The sequence below is a fragment of the Etheostoma cragini genome, chromosome 12 (assembly GCF_013103735.1).
Source record: "Etheostoma cragini isolate CJK2018 chromosome 12, CSU_Ecrag_1.0, whole genome shotgun sequence".
Taxonomy (NCBI): Eukaryota; Metazoa; Chordata; class Actinopteri; order Perciformes; family Percidae; genus Etheostoma; species Etheostoma cragini.
In genome coordinates, this window is record NC_048418.1 from 3,032,934 (window position 1) to 3,060,573 (window position 27,640).

General features: G+C 41.1%; 1 protein-coding gene across 9 annotated transcripts in view; it reads right to left on the reverse strand.

Annotated features, from left to right (window-relative positions):
- The window catches only part of asph (aspartate beta-hydroxylase), a 25,500-nt gene extending 84 nt beyond the window's left edge, over positions 1 to 25,416 (reverse strand). The window contains exons 1-15 of one of the 9 annotated variants that reach the window (XM_034888567.1): positions 19,405 to 19,627; positions 17,296 to 17,457; positions 16,940 to 16,984; positions 15,764 to 15,832; positions 6,122 to 6,211; positions 5,453 to 5,533; positions 4,825 to 4,916; positions 4,460 to 4,519; positions 2,914 to 2,984; positions 2,769 to 2,883; positions 2,591 to 2,720; positions 2,411 to 2,539; positions 2,039 to 2,089; positions 1,883 to 1,927; positions 435 to 776 (exon numbers count right to left, since the gene is read on the reverse strand). In XM_034888567.1, the coding sequence (XP_034744458.1) occupies positions 769 to 776; positions 1,883 to 1,927; positions 2,039 to 2,089; positions 2,411 to 2,539; positions 2,591 to 2,720; positions 2,769 to 2,883; positions 2,914 to 2,984; positions 4,460 to 4,519; positions 4,825 to 4,916; positions 5,453 to 5,533; positions 6,122 to 6,211; positions 15,764 to 15,832; positions 16,940 to 16,984; positions 17,296 to 17,457; positions 19,405 to 19,489 (1,233 nt within the window). In that variant the 5' untranslated portion in view covers positions 19,490 to 19,627 and the 3' untranslated portion in view covers positions 435 to 768. Of the gene's footprint in view, positions 1 to 209; positions 777 to 1,882; positions 1,928 to 2,038; positions 2,090 to 2,410; positions 2,540 to 2,590; positions 2,884 to 2,913; positions 2,985 to 4,459; positions 4,520 to 4,824; positions 4,917 to 5,452; positions 5,534 to 6,121; positions 6,212 to 15,763; positions 15,833 to 16,939; positions 16,985 to 17,295; positions 17,458 to 19,404; positions 19,628 to 25,140 lie in introns of those variants that run through there. The other 8 variants (XM_034888565.1, XM_034888564.1, XM_034888561.1 and 5 more) reach the window with 8 other exon arrangements.
- Between the last annotated feature and the right edge of the window lie 2,224 nt (positions 25,417 to 27,640).

Below are 27,640 nucleotides of genomic sequence, written 5' to 3' on the forward strand. Positions count from 1 at the left end.
GGTAGGTTACGGACATCACGACAGCTTTGCATAGAATCTACAACACTGAGCAGAACTGACACGCTGAATGGAGATGGGCTTCTACATTCTCAACTTAGAGGGGCAGAAAATAACATTTAGTTTGGATTATTTACTTTAAAATACATTGTGTTACGTCCGTTAAGCAGATTTTTTTTTTTTTTTTTTTTTTTTTCTTTTTTTTTTTAAAATAATCAGGAGGGAAAGGCCCAGAGTGGAGAAAGTCTGCAGTGTTCAGACCCGGGTCCTCTGACGCAGACATATGTCAAACTGTCCGACGATGGCTCAGCTACTCCTCAACTTTGGTCTCAGTTTACTTAACAGGATTCAGCTCCAGGAAGCAACTATCACAGAGACTTCAAAATAAAAGACCGGTTTAACTTGACAGACTCCGGTAGACTGGCTCTACGTAGAACACACACACACACACACACACACAGCTTTCACATGGCCAGTCACACAGAACCGAATCACCCTAAACAAAAATGAAAATGGGTGCTCTAAGAATGGTGATTGAAAGAAAAAAAAAAGGGTAAAAACAGGGAGTACCGTATTAGTAAACAAGTTATCCATTATCTCACGTTTACACCAAAAGAAAAATTGAAAGGAAGGTGGGAAAACAGAGGGGGCAGATGGGGGGATTGTTTCACTGGAGGTGGAGGGGTGCATCATCACTCTGAGCACGCTCAGATGGTGCTGATGCAAGGTCGGTGGGTCCCTGTTCCGTCACCATGACGACTGTGGCAGCCTTTACGTTTCTATGGAAAGCACAAACGGGACGTTGAGTCTAAACACACTCATTTGATTATTAGATGCATTACATTATCTGGATACCAGATCCCAAAATGGTGAGGATTCAGTTCAACGGAGCTGCTCGCCTGGAGCACACGTCAAAACGTTTGCTCAGCTTCTGGGTTTACGTATATGCGCCCCGATGGTTATGAGCAGAAGAATATATCAGAAACATTGTCTTGTTTCAGCTTCCCAAAGTATGAGGATTTGCTGCTATTCTCGGTTTATAAAACATTGTTAAATGAATATTTTTAGGGTTTGGAATGTTGGTCCGTTAATAAAGAAAATTGAGAAAATAATCTGATAATGAAAAGGATTGTTACACAGCGTAGTGTTGAACGGAGGCCAAAACGGTACCGGACGGTAGAAATGATGGTCAGGTCTGGGTCGGGCTCGGTCACAGTAAAGGTTGTATAATGGTGCTGCGGCTCCTTTAAGATAGCTCAGTGTGTGTGTGTCTGTGTGTGGAAGGTGGGCAGAAGAGAGGAAGAGGAAGCAGACGGGTTCTGTTCATGCGACCGGAGCAGAGCTGGTGGAATAACTTTAAGTTATGTCCATCATGTCTGAGGTGTCCGAAATAAACCCCGGACTGAAAGCCAGGTTCATTCATTTGCTCACCAGAAACAAGATTTTAACCCCAACGTCACTGTATCGTCATATCAACGTCGGCCCCGGAGGTAACGAGGCTCTTGGTTTTCTGATCACGGTCGGAAACGAAGCAATCAGGAAAAGTTAACTAACACATTGAATATTTTAAATTAAACCGCTTATTAACGTGCGTTTGTTGCCCCGTGTGCGCTGATGCGCTTATCTGTTGACATTTCCGAATGCCTTCCTACAGTTGCATAGTGAAATTGGGCTGTCCACACAACACAGACTACATGTGTCATTAGCATGAGAAAAAAAAAAAAGAAAAAAGAGTGCCGAGCTCAGACACCGCTCTGTCAGACACAAGCCGGGCTCAGAGAGAAGAATTAGACCCAATCAGGACTCTATTGTGGACTTATTCTCAGGTCATATTTCTGACAAGTCAACAATCATCATCATCAAGTTAAATGCCAACCATGCTTACCTGTGGGCTCATCCTGAATCTGTTCCTCTGTCTCAAACTCTGCTGCTGCAAAGAGAAAAACACAAGTAAAACCACAAAATCTTAATCTTATAATGCTATCCCCTCACAAAAGGTTTTCCCCTTTGCGTTGCATCTATTGCGTGTGTGTGTGTGTACCTTCTTCTGCTGCATCCTCTACTTCGTGTGCTACTTCTTTGGTCTCTGTTACTGTGGATTAAAAAACACATGATACCATGAACCAACTGTATGCTCCCAAAAACGGAATCAGTTAAAAACAGTCGACAAAAAGTAGTCAGCCAGAGATCCTCAGCTCCACTACTTCATCATTTGACTTGACTTTCGATTTAAATTAAATAATTAAATGGATGAAGGGTATTGCACAACAGTTTAAGTTTCTCCTGAGTTTTTTAGAGGCGGGATCGAGATTTAGTTGAACGAGTTGTACCTGAAGAAAGGCATCTGCTATCTGGAAAGCACTAAATTCAACTGGATTACCTCATCATTTTACTTTTATGCTTTCCTCTTTACCTGGTACCGTTTGCTCCTCCTCTTCAGTGGCCTCCTCCTCAGCTTCTTCTAAAGGTGCTGCCTCCTCCTCCTCCTCCTCCTCAGCCGCCTCCTCCTCGGCTTCTTCTAAAGGTGCTGCTTCCTCTTCTGAGGGCGCTGCCTCCTCTTCCTCTTCAGCAACCTCCTCCGAAGTTTCTTCCGCAGGCTCCTCCGCTGCCTCTTCTGATGGAGCTGCCTCCTCTTCTTCAGCAGCCTCCTCCGCAGCGTCTTCTGGAAGAGTTGCTTCCTCTTCTTGCAGTAACTCCTCAACAGTTTCCTCTGAAGTTGCTGCCTCCTCCTCTTCTGCATCCTCCTCCACAGATTCTTCTGTTGGAGCTGCCTCCTCTTCAGCGGACTCCTCCACAGCTTCTTCTGTAGGATCAGCTTCCTCTTCCTCTACGGTCTCAGCATCTGATGCCACCTCTTCAGCAGCGGCCTCCTCCCTTTCCTCCACTGCAGCAGACTCTTCCACAGCCTCCTCGAATTCCTCATTTGCGGCCTCCAATGCAGCCCCCACCTTTGCTAAAATGTCCTCCCCAGTCTCGTCGGCAGCCTCCTCCTCCTCAGCCTGCTCGGTTGCAGTTTCCTCTTCAGCTGCTGCCTCCTCTTCAGACTGGTCCGCCATCGTCTCTTCAACCTCCTCAACTGGAACAACCTGAATCAAGCAACATCGTAAAAAGGTTAGAAAAAGATACATCAATTCACATTAGGCCTAGCTAATGAAAAGACACGTACGGATGTTTTTACGTGGTCAGAAAGTTACCCACATACACATTACACTATTAATTATGAAGGTCTAACTGTCAGACAAGTTTGAAATGAATTAATATACACCAGCAGTAGTCACCAGACAGTGTGCACGTTTTATTTTTTATTTCTTACTATGTTATCAAGCAGCATGGAAATCTTCAGAACAACAAAAAACACAGCAGCTATATAAAAAAAACTCATTGCCAGCAGGGGGTGCACGTTTGACATTTCAGCAGCTATTATTTGAGTTTAAGAAGCAGTGTTGACATCTGCAGGTCTATATTACTGCTGCTAAACTTTCTTTTGGGTGGCAAAGGTAAGCATGGAGAACAGTTCAAAAAGGGGCTTCACACTCAAAACAAATGGAGGACCTTAGTCAACGAGGAACGGGTCCAACTTCCATTTGAAATCATAATTAGGACCGAGGCGCCACTTTTGAGATTGATTGTATTCTTGGTTTGGGTCAAATGGCCTTTTGAATGGGAATGCTAGGGGCACTTCTATGATCGCATCAAAATCACTATTGTTATAAAACACTACAAACACTGAAAACATTGAAAGTATCACCGGGGCTTGTGCACATGAACTTGAGCAATGAGAACATTGTGTACTCAGAGTTACTAAAAAGAGTTTTAGAACAACTTCAACCAGTCAAAAATAGTGTGTGTACACAATGTTCTCATTGCTCGAGTTCATGTGTAGAGCCCCCGGTGATACTTTGAGCAAAGTTTCAATGTTTTCAGTGTTAGTATTGTTTATTAAAAAAAATATATATTATAAAATTATAATTATTATTATTATCGTTATTTTGATGCGATCATGGAGGTGCCCCTAGCACTCCCATTCAAAAGACCGTTTGACCAAAAACAAGAATAAGTTAAATCTTAAAAGTGGCACTTCCGTCCTAATTAGGATTTTAAACAAAGGTTTAACTCGGGTACACTCACAAAGAGACTTTAGGTTGGATTTTGGCCAGAGTTACACTTTAAGGAGCTTGTGTGGAAAAACCTGTAGACTGATTAGGAAATTATTGGAAAGGAAAGATTGTTGACTTATTATACTTTAGTACACATGCTCATTAATCTGCGGTGGTGCTAATCTTTTTTGTATCCTGCAGGGAAGATAAGAGACATTTCTACCACCTCCATCTCAGCACACACAAAGAAAAAGATCATTCAGTTAGCCAGCATAGCACAGTGTCTATGAAACTGGTACGCAATTAGGATGCTGGGGGTGGCAGTAGCAAGGACATGTCTTCTTTTAATAACAAAAACCAAATACCTCGTCTTCCACAACAGAAGGCTCCTCCTCCTCCAGCACCTCTGGGTCCTCCTCGATCACCTAAAAAGGTATCCACCCCCCAAACGTCATCAACGGGTTCAAACTTGTATTTGTGGAAATAATTAAAGTATACAGTTAACATACCACATAATAGAATACCAGTTATGATTCCCTGAATGAACATTTGTTTTATTATTTAATTAACTTTTAAGCTTCTTAAGTACATGTGATTTTATAAGTTTAAATTTCAGCAGAGATGATTTTATGAAAAGGATTGAGATTGAATGATTATTCAGAAGCAGCTGTCTGCATTTGGACCCAGTTTCACAGATGCTTTTATAATAATCAACCTGGCCTGTACCAACCTCGGGAGTCTCCACGGGCTCTGGTTCAGGTTCAGGCTCCGGTTCGGGCTCTGGTTCCGCCTCAGGTTCATCTGCTACCTCAGGTTCAGGCTCTAGAGGGAGGAGCATACAGTTGTACAGATTCTCTTCCTCTCTCAAACACAGCTTGGCAAGGTCACACTATGTTGTGCAGGGCCCATCCTGCAGGAGGCAGTTCACGCCAAGCCTTGAACTACAGAAGTCCGGTTGGTGTCAGTTTGGGACATCTTTAACATGTGAGTCAAACCGGCCCAAAACTATTATACTTTTAAATTAACTCCCGACACCTTCTACACCTGACTTATACTAACGTCGAGGCACTCCAAACAACTCAAACGTGTGGAGAAGCAAATTATTATGTTCATTAAGCCCCAAAACACTGCAAGAAGTGTCTGACACTTTGAATATCCAGTGCTGCTAGACAACGCAGGATTTCATAATTAACAATAAGTGGGTCTTAAATGCACAGAGAACATCCTAGCTGCTGTGTAGTAAAAAAAGACATTTCTCTGCTTTTATTAACCAGCTACCTGTATTGATGAAAGACAATTTTTCAGTACTCCCATAAGGACACGCGGACACACACGCACACACACACACACGCACGCACCTGGCGGAGGTGCAGAAGTGTCCTCTGCTACAGCAGCTTTAATCACATCTTCCACAGGCACAGGCTCCGGCTCAAAAACAGCTGAGGAGGAGGAGGAGGAGGGGATGATGTTTTATGAATATTTGCCAGAATGAAGGGCAGTGACATCTCAACAATCCAAAACGTTTCTATTTTAAAATTCAAAAAGCACTTTCTTCTGGCAGATTACTGAAAATAAGCAGTTCCACTAAAGGACTAATCCATATGCTATATAGTCCAGGGGTCTTCAATGTTTTTAGGCCAAGAAAGAGAGACAAAGCTGAACTGCATGATAAACTGGGTGAATGGATATTTATGCGCTATTCTTCAACATAGTACATGTGGAAGGCACTCCGTTACATATAATGTACATTTTCAGACATTTAAATAAAAAGCTTTTAAAAAAAATAGAATTTGGCACCTCCATAACCTTTTAATAAATAATGTGAATAATATCCTACACATTCCCTGCAGCTACATCACACAGGAGCAGAATAAGCTGTGGCTTCAGCTTTGTGTGATTTCATTTTGGGTTAGTTTTCATTTTTTTCTAATTGAAATAAATGTATTGTCAACTTGCCCAACCTTAACCAAAAGGACCTATGACCTGTTGACTTGAAAACATGTATGATTTATAAAAACGCGTGGTACCTTCTGGTGTAGGTTCAGCGTCAGGAGTCTTCACCGGGGCAGCGGCTTCTTCTTTACGGGAAGTGACGACGACAGCCTTCTCTTTCAGTCCTACATGAGATGAACGCACATGTTGCTTGCAGGAAACATATGTATGTGTACATTATAGACAGAAGATAAGTTTATGTGTACCAGGTCCTTGATATTAAAATTATTTCATATCATATTCAATGACTGGGGTTTTAAATATGCCAGATTTGTGAATGTCATACATACAAGCATACTGTTAAAGATCCAATACATAAAATGAGTTTATCTGGTATTGCTGACAGTGGGGCATATAGGTTATGTGTTGTACATGAACGTATACAGGACCTAGTAAGTAAAAATGACTTCAGCAAAAATAAAAATCATAAAACATTGGTACTATTCACATTTCATACATCAAACAATCACAAAAAAGGCAAAGGGTTTCTTTGGCTGACTGACATTTGATCATGAATACAATATTGTAATATATTTTATGAACTGTGTTGTGCTTAAAAATGTGGCAAATGAATGAATATGATTCAAATGAATTGCCATAAATTTCATGTGCTAAAAAGTACATTTCTGTTATCTTAAGACTAGTTACCTCAAAAAACAAAGTATGTCTTAACTGGATGTTGATCCGAGGTCATAAAGATTTAGAGTTTCTTCCCAACATGCACTGCGCTGGAACCACGGACAATCGTTTTTCATTTAAGAAAAGAGGCACTTACAGGGACCCAGAAACTTTATTGACAAAAGACAACATTAATGATGGTGGAACACAAATCTCCAAAAATTTAGAAAAAAAATTCACGTTATCATAAATTTCCACTAGTGGACAAATTGGTTGAACAGATATTCTGTTTTCTAGTCAAACCTAAAACATGATCACAAACACGACATCACACTTGAAGTCAACATGTTTAGAGAAGCAGTGCTTGTTCCGAGCCCTGTGATTTTAATCAAGTACTTCCATTAGTGGAAGGAAGGATTTCCATCACTCCCATCTTCCCCGTTCATGCCCGTCTTCCCTCACACTTTAACTTACATTACAGACTGGGAAAACAAAATTCAGCGTGTACCAACATCAGTAACAGGGATTCCCAACTGGCAGTTCACAATCCAACGTGTAGCAAATTGTCAGCAGGGCACTCAGTGGTGCTTGGTAGAGTCTGCTCACTACGCAACCATGACCTTTAAATTGGTTGCCAGGGAACTAGGCACCCATTAGCCCTGAGCTAGCTGGTTAGCTTCAGGCCATGATCAAAAATACTGACAATACATAATAAAATTGACCAAACCTAAGAAGCCTGTAACAAGCTAGAAAATTACTTTTTTCTTTAACTTTTTCAGCAAAGCAACTGCTCTGTGCTATAATGCCTTTTAATCGTGTTGGGTTAAAAGACCCAACTCCATTCTAATACTTTGAATGATAGTGCTGTTTCAATACTAGAGTTTTGACACAGATACTAAAACAACGTTTTCAACAAATGTATTTTTCCCCTTCATTTGACAAGACGCCAAACCACTATTCTGTTGAACAATGTCAAAACACAAGTTAAAAGAGCTTAAAAGTTGCCAAAAATGTTATCAAAATCAGGAATTGGAAAAAATATTATAAAAGTAACAAGATTATGAATCTGACTTGACATTTGATTGCATCCCCGCCCTTAGGATCCAAAGCTAACACATTCACCCGATCGCCAAACAAGAGTGTACTTCCTCTTTGGCGAGTTCATTATTGAGACATCCTGCCACTCTGCTCAGCAGGAGAAAAGATTCTGCCGGCTGTTTGTCGTGCGGAGAACACGACTGCATCAGTCATCTAACAGCGCTATGGTTTGTTACAGTACACGAGGGAGGCCGACTTATCGCTCCCTTACGGCCAGTTGAAACAAAACCTGGTTGCTATGTGGAGATTTATTGCGTTAAGAGATTCCCTGGACGCTGTGAACCTCAGGCCAAACAGTATTACCCTGAACTCATTACTGTTAATTATACCATAATTTTTATATTCTCAAACTTCTAAGTGATCTTTCTTGCACTCTAGATGAATACCACTGAGTGCATCAATTCAAACAGTTTACACTTTAGTGTTGAAACAATTGAATTCATATTTCTGCATAAAGTTACTGTAACTCAATTAATTACTGCACACTTCTATAATATGGATTGAGAATCGCATGTGAGACCAGTAGTAATAATGGCAATGCAATAGTTAAGCTTAGCAGATTTCATATTTAATCATTTCATCTACCAGCCCCCTTGGCCCTTGATTGGAAAAGAAACATTTAGGATGTTGAAATGGCTAAAACTGGCAGGATCAAAACATTCCTCTAAAACATCTTACTTCACTTCCTGCCTCTGTCAGACTTCTCAGGTTTGCGTCGCCTTTTTTCCTTGGCGGACTCTCTTCCTCTCCCCTTGTCTTCCTCCTGTGCCTTCTTTCCTGTTCCCTCCACCTTTTTCTCTGACTTCTCCTCTTCCTCCATTCCTTTCTTAGATTTAGTCCCCCCTTCCTTCCCCTCCTTACTCTCCTCTTTCTCATCCAGTTTTGCCTTTTCCTTCCTTAGTTTTTCAAGAGCCTTCTCCATCTCTTCTTTTTCCATCTTCTCCTCTTCCTCTTTCAACCTGGTGGCCACTCTTTCCTTCACTCTGGCCGTTATTTTCTTCCTCCCTAGCTCCAGCTCCCTGTCCTCCTCCTCTTTGGCCAGGAGCTGCCTGACCTCAGCCAGAGCCAGCTTGGCAAGCTTCTTGGCCTCCACACGTTCGTGGATGATGGCCAGCTGTTGCTTCAGAGCCTCCCGAAGCTTCAAGCCCACATCTCTGGTTGGAGAGGTTTCTGGGATGGATGAGCAACAACATGGTTTGCGTTTCACCACTTGTTACAGGACGAAGACCATGCTCAAACTCACTCGGTTATTGGACATCACCACACATCGGGCAGGCGTGTGCATGTCAGAGGAGGAATTAGAACCAATAGACTAGATCCATGCCATACTCATATTTTGAGATTAGACTTTGTAGACCACATCGGTATGTTATACTGTGTTCTAGAAAACAGCAGTGAACAGGACTTACACCTGTTTCTTTAAAAAAATAGCAAAATGAAGGTTTACGCTAAAGGAATTGAAACCCATGTTAAGCCTGAGTAGGGTACTAATCAATTGCAGAATTAAGCCAAATTGAATTTTTCCTATAAAATTACTTTAAAAACAAAGCAAATGAACCCTTTTAAAACTGTGTCTTAAACTCTTCTGTGCTGGGCAGAGCACCAGCAGCTCTCCTGCCTGGCTCTACAAGCCCAATATTGGTAAGCAAGGTTAGATGCAAAATACAAATTATCACTGGGAAATAAAAATGTTAACGCTTTGTTCAGCTCCAAATATTCTGTAATATTGTACATAATTGGATGAGCTTCCCCCTCAAAACAGTCAATCTAGAAGAAGAAACACTGCAACGGGTTAACAAGCCATTCATACCTAGCGGCGATCTGACACTCAGTCGGATCGAACGCACGGTTGGATCTAGGATCACAGCGAGTTGTGAGTAGTTGAAACTTCATCCATTAGTCTAGCTCACACTGTAACACAGCTTCATGCAAGAGCCTGCATAACGATACCTTTCTTAGCTCCTCTCCTGACTGCATCTCCAGGTTTTTCATCTGATGTCGCACACAAACAAGACAAGAGTTACAACACTGGGCTCTTTCAGGTATACCGTTGTTGTTGTTGTTTTTGTTGTTGTTGTTACACACCATAAACACAACCGTTTATCATTCCTACGATCTAATATTAGATTAGCAGTACTTTATGCACAAGCCATGTATACAGCTCCAAACTATCAAGTCTGCTAAAAATGCAGCATGACTCTAATCTCAGCCTCAAGCAAGCGGATACCAAACCACATCAACTCTTTTGCAGCAGAAGGGCACTGTTGCAAAAGAAAAAAAGAAACTTGACTAGGAAGTTTGCTATATTTCAATGAAGGATAAGCTGTGCAACACAAATAGCATCATCCCTGACACAACTTAGCTCGAGTAAATATAAATAGTCCAAAAGATGTCTTCAGAGTAATCTAGCACCATATTTAAGAAATGCTGTTCAGGACCTTCCATCCTCAAAAACTACTTTATTTTACAGTTACACCAAAGCAGAAAATAGAAATCACCATAAAAAAGGTGAATATGGCCACTAACAGCTCAGTAGTAAATAGTATTCATAGGTGAGCTGCTTCTTATCCTGACGGTGTTCAACTGGCTGGGAGGATAACTGTATATAAGATGGCAAAAGGAAAATATAAACATACAAAGAGCTTGTCCAAAACCACATGAAGCCAAGGCAAGAATACGGTAAGATTCAATCATTAGTTCTTACGAAATCTTATGTGCATTAACGCAGTAAAAAGCAACTAACAAAAAAAAAAAGTCTTGTAAGTGTTCGCACAACACAACCTTAACCATTAAAGCAGATTGTGATGCTCAATGAGCTCTCATTCATGGGCTCTCTCAGTACCATTATGTTTCACTCGGCTGCTGCGTCAAGTGGTAAAATCCGGTCCGGTGTTTGCCTTAAATCCAAACTGGTTGGAAAGGTTTTACACTGGCCCAACCCTGGCTTTAATACCACCATGTACACTCATTCTTCTAAAAAGCCAAAGCTAGAGTCACTCCACCCCAGAACAGGAAGAGCCGGTTCCCAAAAAATCTGGTGCATCCACGCAGTCATAAAAGTCATTAGGTTCAGGGCAAAACCTGTCAACACAGAAACACACACCCTCTAAGCCTGTAGCAACCATTGATAGAGTCACAAACTTTGACCCAGAACTCAAACAAACTGGCAATTATTTTGCAATTAATAGATTCTTCCCTGTGCATAGTCCCAAACCTGCAGAGCCCCTGAGGGAATAGGAGCAAAAAACAAATAAAAAATAAAAAAGGTTTAACTTCACGTGCTAACGTGAAAAGGTTTCACGTAAACTTTAGATTTTTTTTTGCTCATGTCCCCTTAGGGACTCCGTACAAACCTGAACCTCGGATTTAAAAAGAAGTTGGCTTCATGGCTGATTTATTGTAGGTGCGAGACCATTTTAAAAAGGATACATTTTGACCTATCAATGTTATCAAGTTCCCATTTGCTTTCCCTAACATGACAAGTATTGGAACTGAGCAATGGGAAATGCTATCAACACCTGTGCTTTTCCTTCTATGGCATAACAAAATGTGTGAAGTAACAAGATCTATACAGTTACATACGCTGCCAACAAAAGATCTGAAGCTTGATTCCTGTAGTATGCACAAGAACCTGAAGCATTAGACGCATTAACTTCGCTCAATATATACTGATGGATTAAAAATGGTAATCCTACCAACCTTCAGTATAAAAGTTAAAGACTTTTTCACCTGGTATTACATTACCTGGATATTGACATCTAGTCATAGGGATTTGCTTTTGCACCTGGTATATAAAGAATTCCCTATCTTCAGTTTGCCTGCATTGTTATTTGATCTCAACACGCAAATTAGGCAGGTGGACTTGGCAAACATGGTGCTGGGGTTTTCTGCCAAGATCTGCAAGGCGAGGCCCACATCACAGACTAGACAGCTGAAGGCATTTGTAGACTAGATGTGACTATATGAAAATTATGTTAAAATATAAAAAAAGTGTTTCTTGCAGAAAGACTCCTCGTTTTGGACTTTGTATCCATAATAAAAGTTAATGGGGGAAATAACGGACCATGAAACAAATCTTTCTAATAAATCGTTGTTTAAGGTCCCTTTTGTTATTCACACCTAAAATTACCACATTCTTATCTGATGGTGTTCAGAAACAAAACTACAAAACTTTGGAGGGATACACTTGAGTTCCATCTGTAAGCCGCCTTCACCCCGGTCCAGTGACGTTAAGCATCAGATCAGTCCGATCAGCTGCAGCATCCAATCAACAACTGATTACCGAAAGGGGGCTCGTCGGCCAGTAAGATGTCCTTAAGGACTCCTCTTGTGCATCCTCGCTCAAAGATCCCTCTTCAGTCCTTGATCCTCGTTCCTCAAAGCAAAAATAAGAACTTTGGGCCTTCAAGCTGGCGGACCAGGACAACTTTTAGCTCATGCAAGGGTCGAGGAAATATCAAATTAGAGGCTGCGATGTACCCAAAGACAAAACCAAGAGCCTTAAAAGTAAGGTTTAAAAAAGGAGAACAAATGTATGCCTATAGTCCCAGAGTAAATGTCAAAGATAAGTTTTATGGCATGCAGCAATAAGAAATGTCAGAAGAGCCAACCGAGCAGCTGTCCAAGTGCAAATTATCCTTGCATTGTGTTATTTAGTGTTGCAAAAAGGTTTGTGCAAAACCTAATGATGATAGATTCTAAAATAAACAAGACTTCTAAAATGTTCCTGAGTTTTATGTCCATATCCCGGCACAGAATCAACATGTTAGAAAACTTTCACCTTCTCAAGATTCCGCTGATACAAGAATGAAGCTTGTTTGTCGAGTTTGACAATGTTTTGTGACTCCAGTTGGTCAAACCTCGGGTGGGTAGGGCCTACAACACAAGTTTAGACTGGAGATATTCATATCCAAAGCTACCGGATGGGTGAGGTTGCAAAACCCACAGCATTTTGCACGACACTGTAGCTTTGGTTGTTGAGGCCCTTCGGTTGAAAACAAGTGCACTAGAGGAGAATTGGGCCGCTGAAGTTGGCCAGAGGCTATTGGTTATGGAGGCCAACTATGACGATCTTTTGCCCCCGATTTCCATCATCATCATCAGCTCCTCTTTTGCCGAACCTTTCCTCATCCTCGTCCTCCTCTTCCTCGTCCTCGTCCTCCTCCTGTGCCTCCACGAGTCCTCCTGAGGCACTGTGCTCGTCCTCCTCCAGGGGCTCCAAGGGGTTTATCAGACCGTACAGGAAAGTGAAGAAACCGTTTAACCAATCAGAGCTGCCCTGCTCCACTTCTTCTAACCAATCCAGAATCTCGGATTCACCCTGACCATCGCCCTCACTGGTCAGGCCTACGCAAACAAGAGGGGAGGTGGGGGGGGCAGGGGTGGATGGAAAATAAAGTTTGGGGGCGTAACATGTGGTAGTGAGAAGGAAGGAGGTGGGGGGGAAAAAATAAAAAAGGCGGGAAGAGTGAAAGGTGGAATCAAATGAAGAGAAGCAATGTAATGAAAGAATGACAGAGGATTAAGAGGAAGAATGAGGAGGGAAGAAACAAGAGGAGAAGGTAAGAGAAGTTTTAGGCGTATGTTAGGCAGCGAGGGAACTACTAAGGCTTTATCATGAGCAGTGGGAGTCTGGCTGTCTACACATGATCAACAAAATAACTTGCCAGCTTGAGACATTATTTTAAAGTTCTGGTTTATAAAATCATAATAACTAATCCATTTTGAGCTGAGCTCTTTGCACTGGCTGTGTCTAAAAATCTGACAGTTTAGCTCACAATCCTCATGTGGAGACAGCCTTAGAATCAGAGACAAAAGTTAAATACAGAAAAACAAGCTGAAGCTGGATTTATTGTAGGGTAGGACAAGAATTTGTGAGTAGACAGAACGCCAGTGGGACAAAGAGTATTCTGGTAATACTTTCAGAAAAAAAATGTCTTATTGTAAACTATTAAGTGTGTTGAAAATGTTTCAATGATAAATTACTTTATTTTCAGCCATTAAAGTGTGTTTTAATACAGATAGCTCCTGGAGTTCTAAAAAAAGAAATACAAAAAGGTTACAGACTTAAAAAGAGACTCTAGAGCTGCCAATCTTCCTCTATAATACCACAAAATTCATTCATTCTTATTTATATTTGGATTATATTTGAATATTTAAACCCTTTAAATTGAGTCCATTATTCATGTTTACTACACTACTCAAGCATGTGGTTGTACACTAGAGGGATCTCCAATATTAGCCTAAAAGGGGTAACTACGTTGTGGTGCATTGCAGGCACACTCATTATAGACCACCAGCACAGTGCAACAAACAGATCAGAGATCCCTGCAAGATAACATTATCTTACAAATGTAGTGAAACTGCGGAATTGCACAATCACAATCAACTATTCCTGTAGAATCGCCAGTGTGCCATTCAAAGATTCAGACAAGAACAAATAGTCTGCTTTGGATCCTCACTAGCCCCCAAATAAAACCATGTTAACAAAGACAAACTGAAACTTGTGACTCAAATTCAGAGCCTGAAAAAGCAACCATTTTAGGAGGCACAACATCTGCAGAGGTACAAAACAACGTTCAGGTTCTTTGAGACTCTATGCAGGGCAAATTGTCATGTTGATGCTTATGCTGCAATAAATCCATTTGAATACAGCGGTGGTCCAACATGTCAAAACTAGTACCCCACCATTCAGTATGTTTGGGAGTTAGATAAACAAGTTAGAATACAATAATTGAAGTTGATCCTGCATAAACCATGGAACATGCAGCAGACATCACCTGGGGAATACCATAGTAATGACAACTACACTTTCCTATCAAACTCCCAGCTGTCTTGAATGCTTTGGGCTTCACATTAGGAGAAATGTTCCAAAAACAACACCAGTACCACATAGATATGGGTATCTTCTCTATAGATCAAGAGGGGCACAGTTAAGAAAACTGTTTCTTTTAAGTTGCTTAAAATTTAGTTAATTATTTTAATCAAAAAGGTAAATTATAAGGGGCAGAGGAGGTGACATGGAGTGTGTGTGTGTGTGTGTGTGGGCGGGGGGGAATACATTTTTTATTTTTTATTTTAAAAATGTATGAGGACAAACACTCAACTCGAGAACGACTTTTAAACTCGAAATCGAGTTTACCAATCAACTGTATACTATGTACTATAGAACAAATATAATATATATGTACTATATAAAAGCCCTTTAAGTGGTCATTAAGACTAGAAAAGCGCTATATAAATCACTTATTTACACTGAATCGTAACAGATGTAAACATGTGCGTCGTGCTTATGGTCTATGCTAGGCTACTTCTTCACTTTTGGTGAGGATGCCTAAGCAGCATGGGCAGCCAATTCATCGTTTGTTTATAAGGGCAACTTTCATGTTATCTAGTTAATCAGAGCATGCGGAAGTTGGTGTTAATTCACTACAAGGATGCTGCTACAGACGGCTTTCTGTGTTTCCATACGTGCATACAGCGGCACAGCTAAATTATTAACGCTGCCGCTACATCAAAATCTCCACAAATTTACTCCACTTTAAGCAGCCAAAGTCGGAGACGAGCGAGGATTATCGATTGAACCCTTGAAAATTGTTTATTTTGTATTACAAGCTAGTTAGGAAAACACAGACATTCACATTAGGTCATGATTGTTTGGGGAGCTCAGCTTTTCTGCAGTATTCATTATTGATATTGTCTCTATGGTAACAGTCAGCTGTACAATTGTCAGTCATACAAAAAAAAAACCAGATTGCCATTTAATGTGATTAATAAACATAACACTATCAGTGGCCTGCAGAAATGTTCAAAGTCAAAACAAAATCAGTTCTGATGGCATCGTGACTGGGAAATCATGTAGGTCCCAAGCCACAATAGACAGATTCCCTTTGCTTCCCTTTTTGCAAGACACTGATAGTAAACACTAAAATTGGTTGTAAATTAGAGATGAATCAACTTGCCTAGCAGAACTTTAGCATCCTCGACATCAAAATCACCATCACCGTCTATATCGTATGCCACCAGTTTACCTAGAGCAGTAACGAACACATTTAGACTTTCAGTTTGTTATCACAGGAACTACACTGACACATTAACAATTGTACATTTACATGCATCATTAGCCACAGACAGACACTTAAAGACATGCACCAAGCTTATGGTTCTCAGCATGGTTAGCACTTAGCATGAGCAAAAGAATTCTTCTTTGTCAAAGTTACAATCGGCTAAAAGCTTGGGGAATTCCTTTAAATGTAATGGATGAATGAATGGAATATGGGACTCGGTGGGTAACAGTTTTAGCTAGGCTGTCTAATACTAAACAGATGAACAATATGGCAGTGTGGGATATTTGGCCAAACGGTTCGTTTTACAGACCGTATCAAAGCTGCTGGGTCTGTGTCTGCCAGCTACAGAGTATTGGCGTTTTCCATTACATGGTACCTGCTCGACTCTAGTCGCCTTTTTTGCTTTTCCATTATGAAAAAATTCGCCGGTAACAGGTACTTTTTTTTTTTTTTTTTTTTTTAAGTATCACCGCCGTTGATGTTTCGAGCAAGCCGAGGAGAAACCAAAAGGTCACACGAAAACCTGCTGACTACTGACGGGTCGGAGAGATCGTCACTAATCACAGAGTCATCATTGCTGCCGATAGGCAGGGGTGTTCTGAATAAACTGTTTTTAAATGGTTAAATTGATTTTGTCTTTCTAAAAAAAGCTAAAAATGCATTCAGTAAGCATGTTGTTTGTATTTACCTTTTTTCTAGCTTTAGTTAATTGCTCTATTAAGACTTTCTCATAACATGAAGGTTAGACGTTAGACGTATGTACAAAAAAAGTGGCCAAAATGTTCTCTCTTCATTGGGTCTTTTCTCAAGTACTGCCAACTGTGCATGTTGAGAAATCCCACATTTGTCTGAAGGTGTTAGTTTATAAATGCACTGACCCTTCAACACAACTGAATGACCTGTGTGCAGCATACTATACTACAAACCCATTCATGATAGGTGATCGTTTTAGATCCAGGGCTCTGAGAAGAGTGATAGAGGGAGTGACGAAATATCTTGGGTGCACAACAGTAACACAAGACAGTCAGTGTTAATACAGGATGTAAGAAAAATATGCCTTGAGATTTTTACCTTGCAAGGCCTCAGACAGGTTAATTTGTAAGCCCTTAGCCTTGTCTGCATGCAAACACAAAACATACATATTGGAGCAAAAGGTAGATTAAGACAGAAGAGATTCATAGTTATAAATAATTAATTAATACACAGACCAGCATGTTCAACAATGCCCATTAAGAGTGCAGTTTACTGTGGTCAAAGATAACAGCCATGCATCTGACAAATCAGTTAAGAAGATAGATTTAAAGGGGTAGTCCAAGTTACAAAATAATGTAATAAAATCTAAATCAATACAGCACTTCATTTGACTGATTAATCTGAAACCATTTTGATGAATTTAAAAATGTATTTGAGTTGCAACAAGTACTTACCAACGACTCCCTGATAGTCGACCAGGTCGAAGTAAACCACGGCTACAGATGTCCAGACACCCAGCAGGGCCAGGACAATGAACCACGTGGAGAAGCTGCCGCTGCCGGACCCACCGTCTGCCTTCTTGCCATTCTTATTGGCCGATTGGGCTTTATTAGCATCTGAAACCCAAAGAGAGTATTTGATGTCAGGTTTACTTGTTTACACTTGACAGGTTTCCTTGGAAGCCTCTTTTTCACACTCTAAAGTCATGCTGGACATTTCAATAATGATGTCAAGTCTGTAAAAGAACAGTAAAGAGCAATCACAGCAAATGTAATACATCACTCACATTGTGTGCTGTGATGTTTGTTGCATAACCAGCAAATTTGTCAGTAGTTGGACTTTGAGAAGGTGGCAGACAATGTTACAGTTTCATCAAATACCTTAGCAAGGAACAAAGTAATACCAATTAGCCCAACCCCCACGCAATTTAAAACCTGATAAACCGGTTCAACTGTAGGATCTTAAGTCCACCTTTGGACAAAAGTATATACACTGACAGCACAATTAAAACCATAACAATATTTTGTTCTGGGAGTATAACGGGATATGAATTCATCCCGAAGCATTCAGTAAAGAATAGTCTTTACACCCTTGGGAATAAATAAGACGTAATTAAACTGTAATTAACACAGGTGGAACATAAACAAAGGTGTAAGTTTTATCAGGAACGCTTTTAAGGAACAGTTGTCTTTAAGTCTAACCCTGTTAGTCTGGTTAGACGCCAGATGTAGAGCGATTACAGTTAATGACAGTATTGTGCATGCAAATTAAAAACCAGAGCTCAAGAGCACACCAAGTCATATTGCTGCGTCGTTTTGGATTTCCCAGCACACACGTGCACGCACACAAAAGGGTTAGCCAATGTTTTCTCTGTTAGTTTTTTTAAATAACAGAATTTGCCTTTGGAACATTGGATGAATGGTTGCTAATAATGGGCAATATAGATATTGCATTAAAGATCAGCCAGAATGAGACAGTGTTTCATGATGTGTTCCCTTTAAGATAGTAGGAAATGTTATATTTTTGGGGTTGATGCATACAATCTTGGCAAATCATAAGTCATCTGCAGTATCTGCACCAATCCTTCTGAATTGGCTCCATGGAAAGGAGTATGAAGGAAACAGACCAAAAGAATGATCCAAGGAGCTATTCAATGGGTGCCAACAACCCACAATGCATGATGGGATACAATAGTGGCAGAGAGAATGACCAGGTGTTGAAGTATGTTACATGGTGCTAGGTCAAACTCAGACACACACTGATCACAGTCCAAAGTACTCGCATAGCAAGCTGTATATTTTTTTCTTTTAAACCCACCATGATGGTTACTCATTCCCATCAAAATAACGTGTAGCACAAGATTGTTCATCAATCTGACAATAGCTGGATCCGGTGACAATAGGGCAGCTCTATTCAATTAGACATTTATATTCGATATACATTACATACTGGAATCTGAATTCCTACTTAAGTTTTGGCCAATTTGTTGCTGCATTTAAAAATGATTCCACTTGAAGAATTGATTGTTTTGTTTATTTTAAGGTGTTTCACCAAGTTGCTGGTGGCAAGGTTTTATTATTTTAATAAAACAAGTCAAACAATTTATAGCTATGTATTTGTTACATGTTGTTTTACAAAGTTAGGAAAGCAATGTTAAAGCCAAGCCTGATGCTGACTTTCACATAAAGAATGCTTCCAGTCACTTCAACACAGTGAGTCATACAGCTTATTAATTAAACACCGGTATTGGATCGGTGCATCTCTAAAATTGTTCATAGTTCAGGGTTAGTTTTTTGCACTACTGAGACAACACTGAGCTAACAGGACACAAAACAAATCCACCTGATCATGGCGCCACAAAAAAAAATAAAACATTTGAAAATGGAGCTTAAGACACTATACCTGCTTTCAGTCCTGCAAGATGTCAACATTTCTTTGTTCAATTCCTTACTTAATCCTTTACCCTGCAACCAAACAAGCAGGCCCAAACGATGACCTCCACACTGCCTCCTTTGTCCTTCTCAGCTATCCCGTCAGAAGCATTGAACGTACTCTTTCCTCACCTTGCATTTCTTCAGCTATCACCGCGGGGATTGCCGTGACAATAGGAGATGTGACGGACTCGACCAGAGTCGCTGGATCACCCATCCCTGCCAAGTGACGGCCTGGCTTACCAACTAACCAAATAACAGTTTAACTGGCCACAAATACAGCCTACAGTCCGAGCTAAAGGGGGAAGGGTATCTCTGCCTTCTGGTCTTGCCTCTTCTCAGTCTCTTTCTGTCCCTCCCCTCTTTCTCTACTGGCTTTCTACTCTCATATGTCATTGCTCCTTCCTCTGTTATTTTTTTCTGAGCCTGATATGGCTCTGGGAGGTCAAAAACAGCTATATATAGAGCTGATAAACCAGCTGGGACTGACACACAGACAGAGGGAACAACAGGCTGACTGCACTGCCAGCTTGAAAGGACCGCCCTCTCTCATCTTCCTGATCTGAAAGATTTTACACTCAGATTTTAGTACGTTTACATAAAAAAAAAAGTCCACTTTGCAACCCTCTGTCACCAACTGAGACAACAAAAACAGGGTTCCACCTTCATTTTGCATTTTAACAAATATCAGCATGATAAGAACCTAAAAATGACCATCCTTTTGGGGGAAACATATTTGACAGGGGTTGATGCATAGATTGTATAAGTGAAACCAAAACATCTGGATGGCCCTCTAGTGGCTGGATGCAGTATAGGTCATAATTCCCAGCTCCTCCGTGTCAAACTAGAAAAATTAAAGAACTAAAATTACAACAACAAAAAAAATTACAAATAATGGTTTCTGTCATTTTTGGTAGTCGTTCTCACCCTGATTTGTTTATGTGTCAGTTTTTATGACAAGTTTGTTTTTTATTGTTCATTCGATGCAATAAAAAACGGTTCAAAAGTCATAATTGACAACTGTAATTGACTGGCGATTGGTCAGGTTGGTGTATGGGCAGGACTTTGATACCTCAGCTCCACCGCCCGCAGAGACTGGCCCCAAAATTACAAGATAATAGCGCTCGTATCTGGGATAGTTTGGCTTCCCTTTAGTACAGTAGGAGGAAGTAGACACCTGTCGTCCATCTTTATATACAGTCTATGGTGTGCAGGGCTAGCTGCGGCGCTGAAACTGAAAGTTTGACCATGTGAGGGCCCGCAACACGGCTGCAGTAAACAAGAGCAGTAGTAGTAGTAGTAGTAGTAGTAGTAGTAGAGGTTGCAAACTAGACAAAACGCTACACGAGTGCGGCAGCAATATAAAACCATGCAACACACACACACACACGATCTCTGCTCAGTCTATTCTCTGGGAAGATCGGTACACATTGTTCAGACTGAGTGGCTGGTTTTAAGTCTTATGTGTACTGCCTCTTCTCTCTGGCTTTTGATGAGCGTGCACGTTCATATGTGTACACGGACACAGTATGCCTTGGGTGACGCCTCACTCACATTCAGTAAGCTTTGACAGTGGACTTAAATGAGCAGTGTGTAGAATTTAGTGCATCTAGGGGTGAGGTTGCAGATTGCAACAAACTGCACCCCCCCCCCTCAGAAAACAGCTGCTTTGGAGAACTGAGGACCGAGAGAAGTACTCTATTTGAGAAATGTCTTCAACACAAACTTTAAGGCGCCATGTTGATGTAATCAATATGTGAAGGGTCTCCTGACACCAAGCAGGTACATTTCTGATTGTGAGGAACAGCTCAGCAAAATCCTCAACCAAGCAGCCAACAACAGTCACCCCTTTAGTGCTGCACTTTACTGATTCAGCTTCATGGCGCCAGGATCTGTAACGGTGCACAGTACATTCCAACGATGGAGGCTTGATCTAGGCCCAACAAAACAGGCAGGAAACAAATCCTGGGCCCGGCTTTGTTGTGACAAATCCCCAGAAAGTCACTTGTATTAGCTAGAGCTGTTTGTTGAGCTAGTGGCAAGCTTATGAAACAAACATGTTGGACAAACAGGGCACAGTAGCTTCAGCTTTTTATAAGCTGACATTCAAACCCTTTTCCAACAACATTTTTTATAGACTAGACTTGCAATTATGTGCCATTTCTGATATAAGATTAATAACATAGCAACAGAAAACGCTGGTTCCCGATATGCTGGCAGGTATCGTAGCTTAAATAAGGACTGAGTGGGTTTTCTTTAAGGATTTCACTAAAGCAAAGAAAATCACCTGGACACATCCAACATATTCTGCTTCATAACGCTGAATGACACTACAGAAATGCCATTCTTGTGTCCAGATGACCTGAAGATATGATGCCACCAGGTTTACTTTTATTTAAAAAAGAAACTCAATCCCATCACCACGTGCACTGGATGTACATCTTGCAACCCACTGTTAAATGCTAAATAAGGGAGTCCCTTTTTTGATTAAATTGTTTTACCGGCTGATAGCATGCAGCTAAAGACACATGATATTGTGAGCTTACCAGTAGCCTGCAGCTTCACTTTGCAGGATCCCACTGCCAGAGTCAGAGATAACAGAACTGAAAAGTCCTCCGGCTTCCATGAAATCACCAGGGTGGAAACCTTTTGCCTTCCCCATGAGTTATGCAAACAAACCACGAAGGTAAAGCACGTGGGCGCCGACAAGACTCCATGGTGCATTTATATCGGCTCTTTAAAATAATAGCACATTCATTTGCACTTTGTTAAATTTGAGGAACTCAAACTGTTGTTGCAAAGTACCCTTCTGCCATCTCACTGCTCTTCCTGTGGCATTGGTGTCCATGTTGAAATTTAAGGTTTAGTTCATGAGCGGAGCACATGATGCAGCACCAAGCCAAAACATGGTGATGTTTCCATCTAAAAACGGATTTAGTTAAGAACACACTCTGCACATGCAAATAACACAACACTGCATCACACATCAGCTCCAGAGGAACAGAGGCGTTTACCCTTTCAGCTCCATACGTCAGCAACTCCCAGCCCTTTGGAGAGGGGAGGAGGCCTGAGGGATTGAAATGATGCACAATGTAGAAAAATAAAAAAAGAGCGCATGACAACAAAAAGACAAATGGGTGAACTATGTGATATAAGAAAGCAACTTACAAATATATCAATATAAATTGACTAATCAGGACAAAAAGCTACCCCCGGCCTTCTGCATTCTCACAGAACACTGATTTAACCAACAATAAGATCAGCACATCTGGAGAGATTTCAGACTGAATGCCTCTAAAATGTGTGGTGGGATGTTCAGAACATACGGCATACCTGTTTGCACTCTCCTATAAAGCTTGACCGAGAGCCAAAGTCAATATTTGATATGCCACTTTACAGATCATATGATGTAACGCAATCAGTATATTCTGAGGGGTCCTTGGCAGACATTTTTTTGAGAACCTCTAGAGTTTACCCACTTTTGCTCAAGAACTCCTCACATTGATTTTGACCTACAGCAAGAAATCACTTGCTGAAACTTCCTTAAGCCTCTGACACACCGACCAGACTGATCAGTCTCCCCGAGTTGGTCAAAAAAGTATCTCGGAACACACCAGAGCAACGAGACGTACTACGTCTCCATAACTCTTGCCTAAACTCTAAGTTGTTGTCCATCATCCCCTCGTCTTTCAGTCACACTGTTGTCTGATTCGTACATGTCTGGAGACAGTAACTTTTATAATACAAATCAACTCATTTATTAAAAAAACATTGAATTGTTCTAGAGAGAATTGTGATTCATCTAAGAATCGATTATTTTTCCCATCCCTAATTGATACACTTGTCAACTGTTACTGATACAGTATGCAACTACCTTTCATTATGTGTCCTTGTGTTTAAAAAAAACTAACCAAAAAAACGCTGCAGTGGCATTTTTCCTTTTGAAAAGAATAATAGATGTCCTTCATCAATTGAATGAAATGTGGGCTTTTTAATAAAACACTAATCTAACTTTACTTTAATACATCTCATCTACTGCTGCAAAATGAGTGTGTGTTCATTCTAAGACCAGTCTACCTTTTTCTATCAAAACCTTTGCACGTGCTGCTGGTTTCATGGTAATCACTACCATAGACCGTTTAACCATACAGCATGCATAGGGGCTGTGGTGGGCGGGGTAAACAGAAAAAGACATCGGGGGAAACTGAGCATTTTGTTCCCTGGACTTTTTTTAACCTTAGCAGTGCACTTTGACCTGCTACAACATAAGACATTATGAACTCTGCAGACCAAGCTGCAATCAGTCAGGGCATATTTTGATGATGCATTTACATTTTTCTGTCTATTTTCAGCTAATACTCATCTGCAAATCGGTGCGTAGAGCTGCGTTACAGTAGCAACAAGTACAGGCAACAGTTTATAATTATATATATATATATATATATATATATATATATATATATATATATATATATATATATATATATATATATATATATATATATATATATATATATATATATATATATATTAAGGTTTAGATTTCCGTGGTAACTCCCCCGTCCCATATCGACTTTTGTGTAATCAGGATAGCATCCTCTTCAAATGTACTATAAGGGGACTTGAGAGACTTCCTGTGCAGTCGGTAGAGGAAAAAAGTGTACGCTACGCCAAGGGTTGCCACACTTGCATTGGCCTACTATGGTTTGTATCAACACACAACATAGGCTCATGTCAGCGCGAGGCTGAAGGTTAACGTTACCACTGCCTGGTGAGAATGTATGGGTAATGTAGGCGTATAGCGCCTACTACCTAAGCGGTAGTTTTGTTTCTTTTCCAAAACTAATCTTAGTCGAGTATAAGCAGTAGACTGTTTTGGGAGTAAACCGCCAACATGCGGAGTTTGGTTTATTTATTTATTTATTTAAGAGTAACGTGTGGGACGTTGGACACGTGCAATTAAACATTCAAGTGGCATTACACGATATTTGAACGGAGCCGCGCAACGCTCTCTTCAAGAGCCGAGAGCACAACAGAGCATATGAATTCTCTATGGGGTCCGGGTACTAACAGGGACCCCCAAAAGCCACGTATAACCCCACCCCCGGCTTCTTATATTGACACGTGAGCATTTGGCAGAGTGACTCGATTAAGTTGGGGGCGGGGTGCTTTGAGCTCCGGGGTGCATGCAGACTCGCAATGCTGGTCCAACTCGTCGTCTCTGACCAAAAAAGTTGGCCACGAACAGGCCTTTATTTCTGGCTAAGTTAAGGGGCCTTCAGGCCGGACTCCGGGAAAAGTAGACAGACGCCTCCGTTATCTCTCCCGTGCGAGTCGGTGCTCCCCTGTTATCTAATGGGTTTGAGTCGCCGTGGCCAACCAGCCTGGACCATGGACAGACAGCTGGCGCATACATAAACGGCCATATTTTAATGCAACAATGCCGTTTAAAACATTACGTGGTGTTACAAGAAAGAGCCGTAACATCGCGAGCTGATGAGACGGATATAATTATATTTGTCCAACCGGAGGCAGAGTCAAGTCGTACGTTAGTAGCTAGCTATAACGTTAATTTGTAGCGACGTCGGAAGCCCAGAAACATAGTAACGTTACAGTGTTGCCGTGAGGAAGACTGTGCTTGAAAAACAGTGTTTCATGTTTCCATGTTAAACCAACTCATTTGCACGGAGCAGCTAACACGTCGACAACATTCACGCTAGCTAGCCAGGACCAGGGCCCTGAATGAAATACCAGCTTGTCACCCGATTAACTTTGAAAGGCCTGCCAGTGAAAGCTGAAGGCTGCAACGCAACATCCCACCACTGCAGCCCACGGTAGAACGGGACAGAAAGAAAAGCAGCAACGCACCTTTGGGTTTTACGTGCACTTTAGCGTTTTTCTTTGAAGCCATGGCGAATCTCTGACAGCAGTGCTGGTAGACTTCTGAGCGTAGAAGAAGAGCGACTGGAGCGGCCGGGAGGATGTACTTCTAGCAGTGAAAAGAAATCAAAAATTCTTCTCGCGTCTGATAAAACCCAGAACCCCTCTGTTCAACAGTTAAACTGACAGCTCTCTAAACCAATGACATGACTTGCTACACAAAGGTAGGCGGGGCATGGGACGTGTCAGACCAATTGACTTTGAGAGGCGTCACGCCTACAGATTCAACCGTGTGTACTTTTATCTTTGGCCCGCCCTCTCCGCTCCTCTGGAACGTGGCAAGATGGTAGATCCCCTGGCATTGGCCATGTAATAGGCTACAGAATTCACAATGCCAATTGTAGTCATAAAGCATCTTTAATTAGGATATACACGTAAACTTAAAGTGCTTTACAATAAAAGACAATGATATATGGCCATAGTCAGAATTGCAGTGTTTCTGACTAGTTGGCTATTGCAACTTGCAAGGGATTTTAAATTCATGGGCCCATTTTACTTGGGTGCCTGGGTAGCTCACCTGGTGGAGCTCGCGCCCATGGGTGTTTACTCCTCGACAAGGCGGCTGTGTGCTGCGTGTCATTCCCCCCCCCCCCCTAACCTATTATGACTTAAGTTGTCCTATAAAATAAATCCTAAAATGCCCCACGAAAAAGGTTAATCTTTTTTTTTAAGTCTTAAAACAAAAACAAACAAAAGAATGCAGTTCCTTGCCAGACAAACAAAAAAGGAAGACAGTAGGCCGTTCAACTGCACATACTTTGAGAAGTCAAAGGTCTAAGCACAATAACAGGACCTTGAAACAGGAGCAGCAAAATGAAACTCAGCCATAAGCCTAATTCATTTCATGATTTACACCTCCACTGTGACATGTCAAAACATCTTCCAGGAGAAAGGCTTCTCACGGTCATAACCTGCTGTTCACGCTAATTCACCCAATCAACTATCTCTGGATATTCTTCCCCTAGAGAAGTTGCCCACAGCCATTTTCTTTGATTTCTGTTCTTTAAAGCTGGCTAATGCTGGCTGGCAGGAAAGGATTTAGCTTCACTTGATGTTTGAATGGAGATGAACAGCAGGCCCAGCCCTGATTATCTGGTCCACTGGTTCACATGAGCTAACACAAAGTGATGACCCTACTTCTCACTCGATTTATTATCTCAATAAATATCTTCATAAGGAGTTTATGGTCTCAATTGCTACTTTCAAGTCTTCCTAATGATTTTTATTTAGTCAATTATGGTGAAATTTATTTTAAATTAGGCGATAAAGCAGGGGATACTTCAGGGGCGTGGTAACACATGGGTTAGGGTTGATGTCAATCAGGATAGAGGCTTAACGTTGCTAACCATGGCCCTGTGTACATTAACACAGACCTGAACTTGTTTTTGGGTGTTCTCAGTGTTTTCTTCTGAGAATGTGACCCTGCCAGAGTGTGTTTTCACTTCACCAAAGTAAAGCGGAACCCTTAGTGGCCTAAAAATGTTCTGGCAACCAAGAAAGCTGGCTACGGCTAGTGGTAGCTTTAAAGAAGAAAAATAAAGATTCATGTATGTAGATTTAAACTTTGCTGGTTCTGACCTTACAAAGTCTCATTCTCTAGAAGATTTTATGTTGAGATGAACACCATTCCCCAAAAAACTCATCCCAATGTTTTGAAGATGCAAAACGCTGTATATAAATAAAAAATAAAGACATTTACACAATAATTTGATGCAGACAAATTCAAAAGTAGGCCTGAAACAGAGTTTTTTGGTAATGTGTCCCCCCCCTCCACCCAATTTTAAATACAAAACCAAGCCCTCAGGCCTTTTAAACCATCAGGTTCATTAACATGAGGTGTAAATGTGTTTGCAGTATCACAACAGTCCCAACCAGCTGCAAAACCTTCCACATGCACGCCCTCCAGCAGAGCACTGACCATTTGGGTATCTAGCTCCCATTTGGTCAGCTCACAGACAACCCAGCCCCCGGGGTGTGTGTGTTTGGGTGTGTGTGTGTGTGTGTATGGTTTAGTGATTGAGGAGAGCTTTGAAATGGACCTGATCACTGTGTGGAGTAGTGTTTTGGGGCGTGAGAGGTGATTTAATCTCTTGAATGCAGTGTCATTTGCATGATGGTTGTGTGTGTGTGTTTGTGGTGGGTAGACATACGCTTTTCAAGTAAACTGTAATATTAAAAACTTCTACTGGCTCCCTGTACAGGTTGATTTGAGGGGATTACAAATACCGTTAGTTTAGCAATCCAGTATCCTATATGTTCAATTTGCACGGAGGAAATGTAATGTATCCTTGGGAGACAGTCTTTACAGCCTTTTTCTTGCAGCGTTTGGTGTAAATATCCTTTAGGCAGGGTAGGGCACCGTCTATTTCAGCGGAACGAACCACATGGATTGAGCGTACATGATGATGATTTTGAATACAGCTATGAG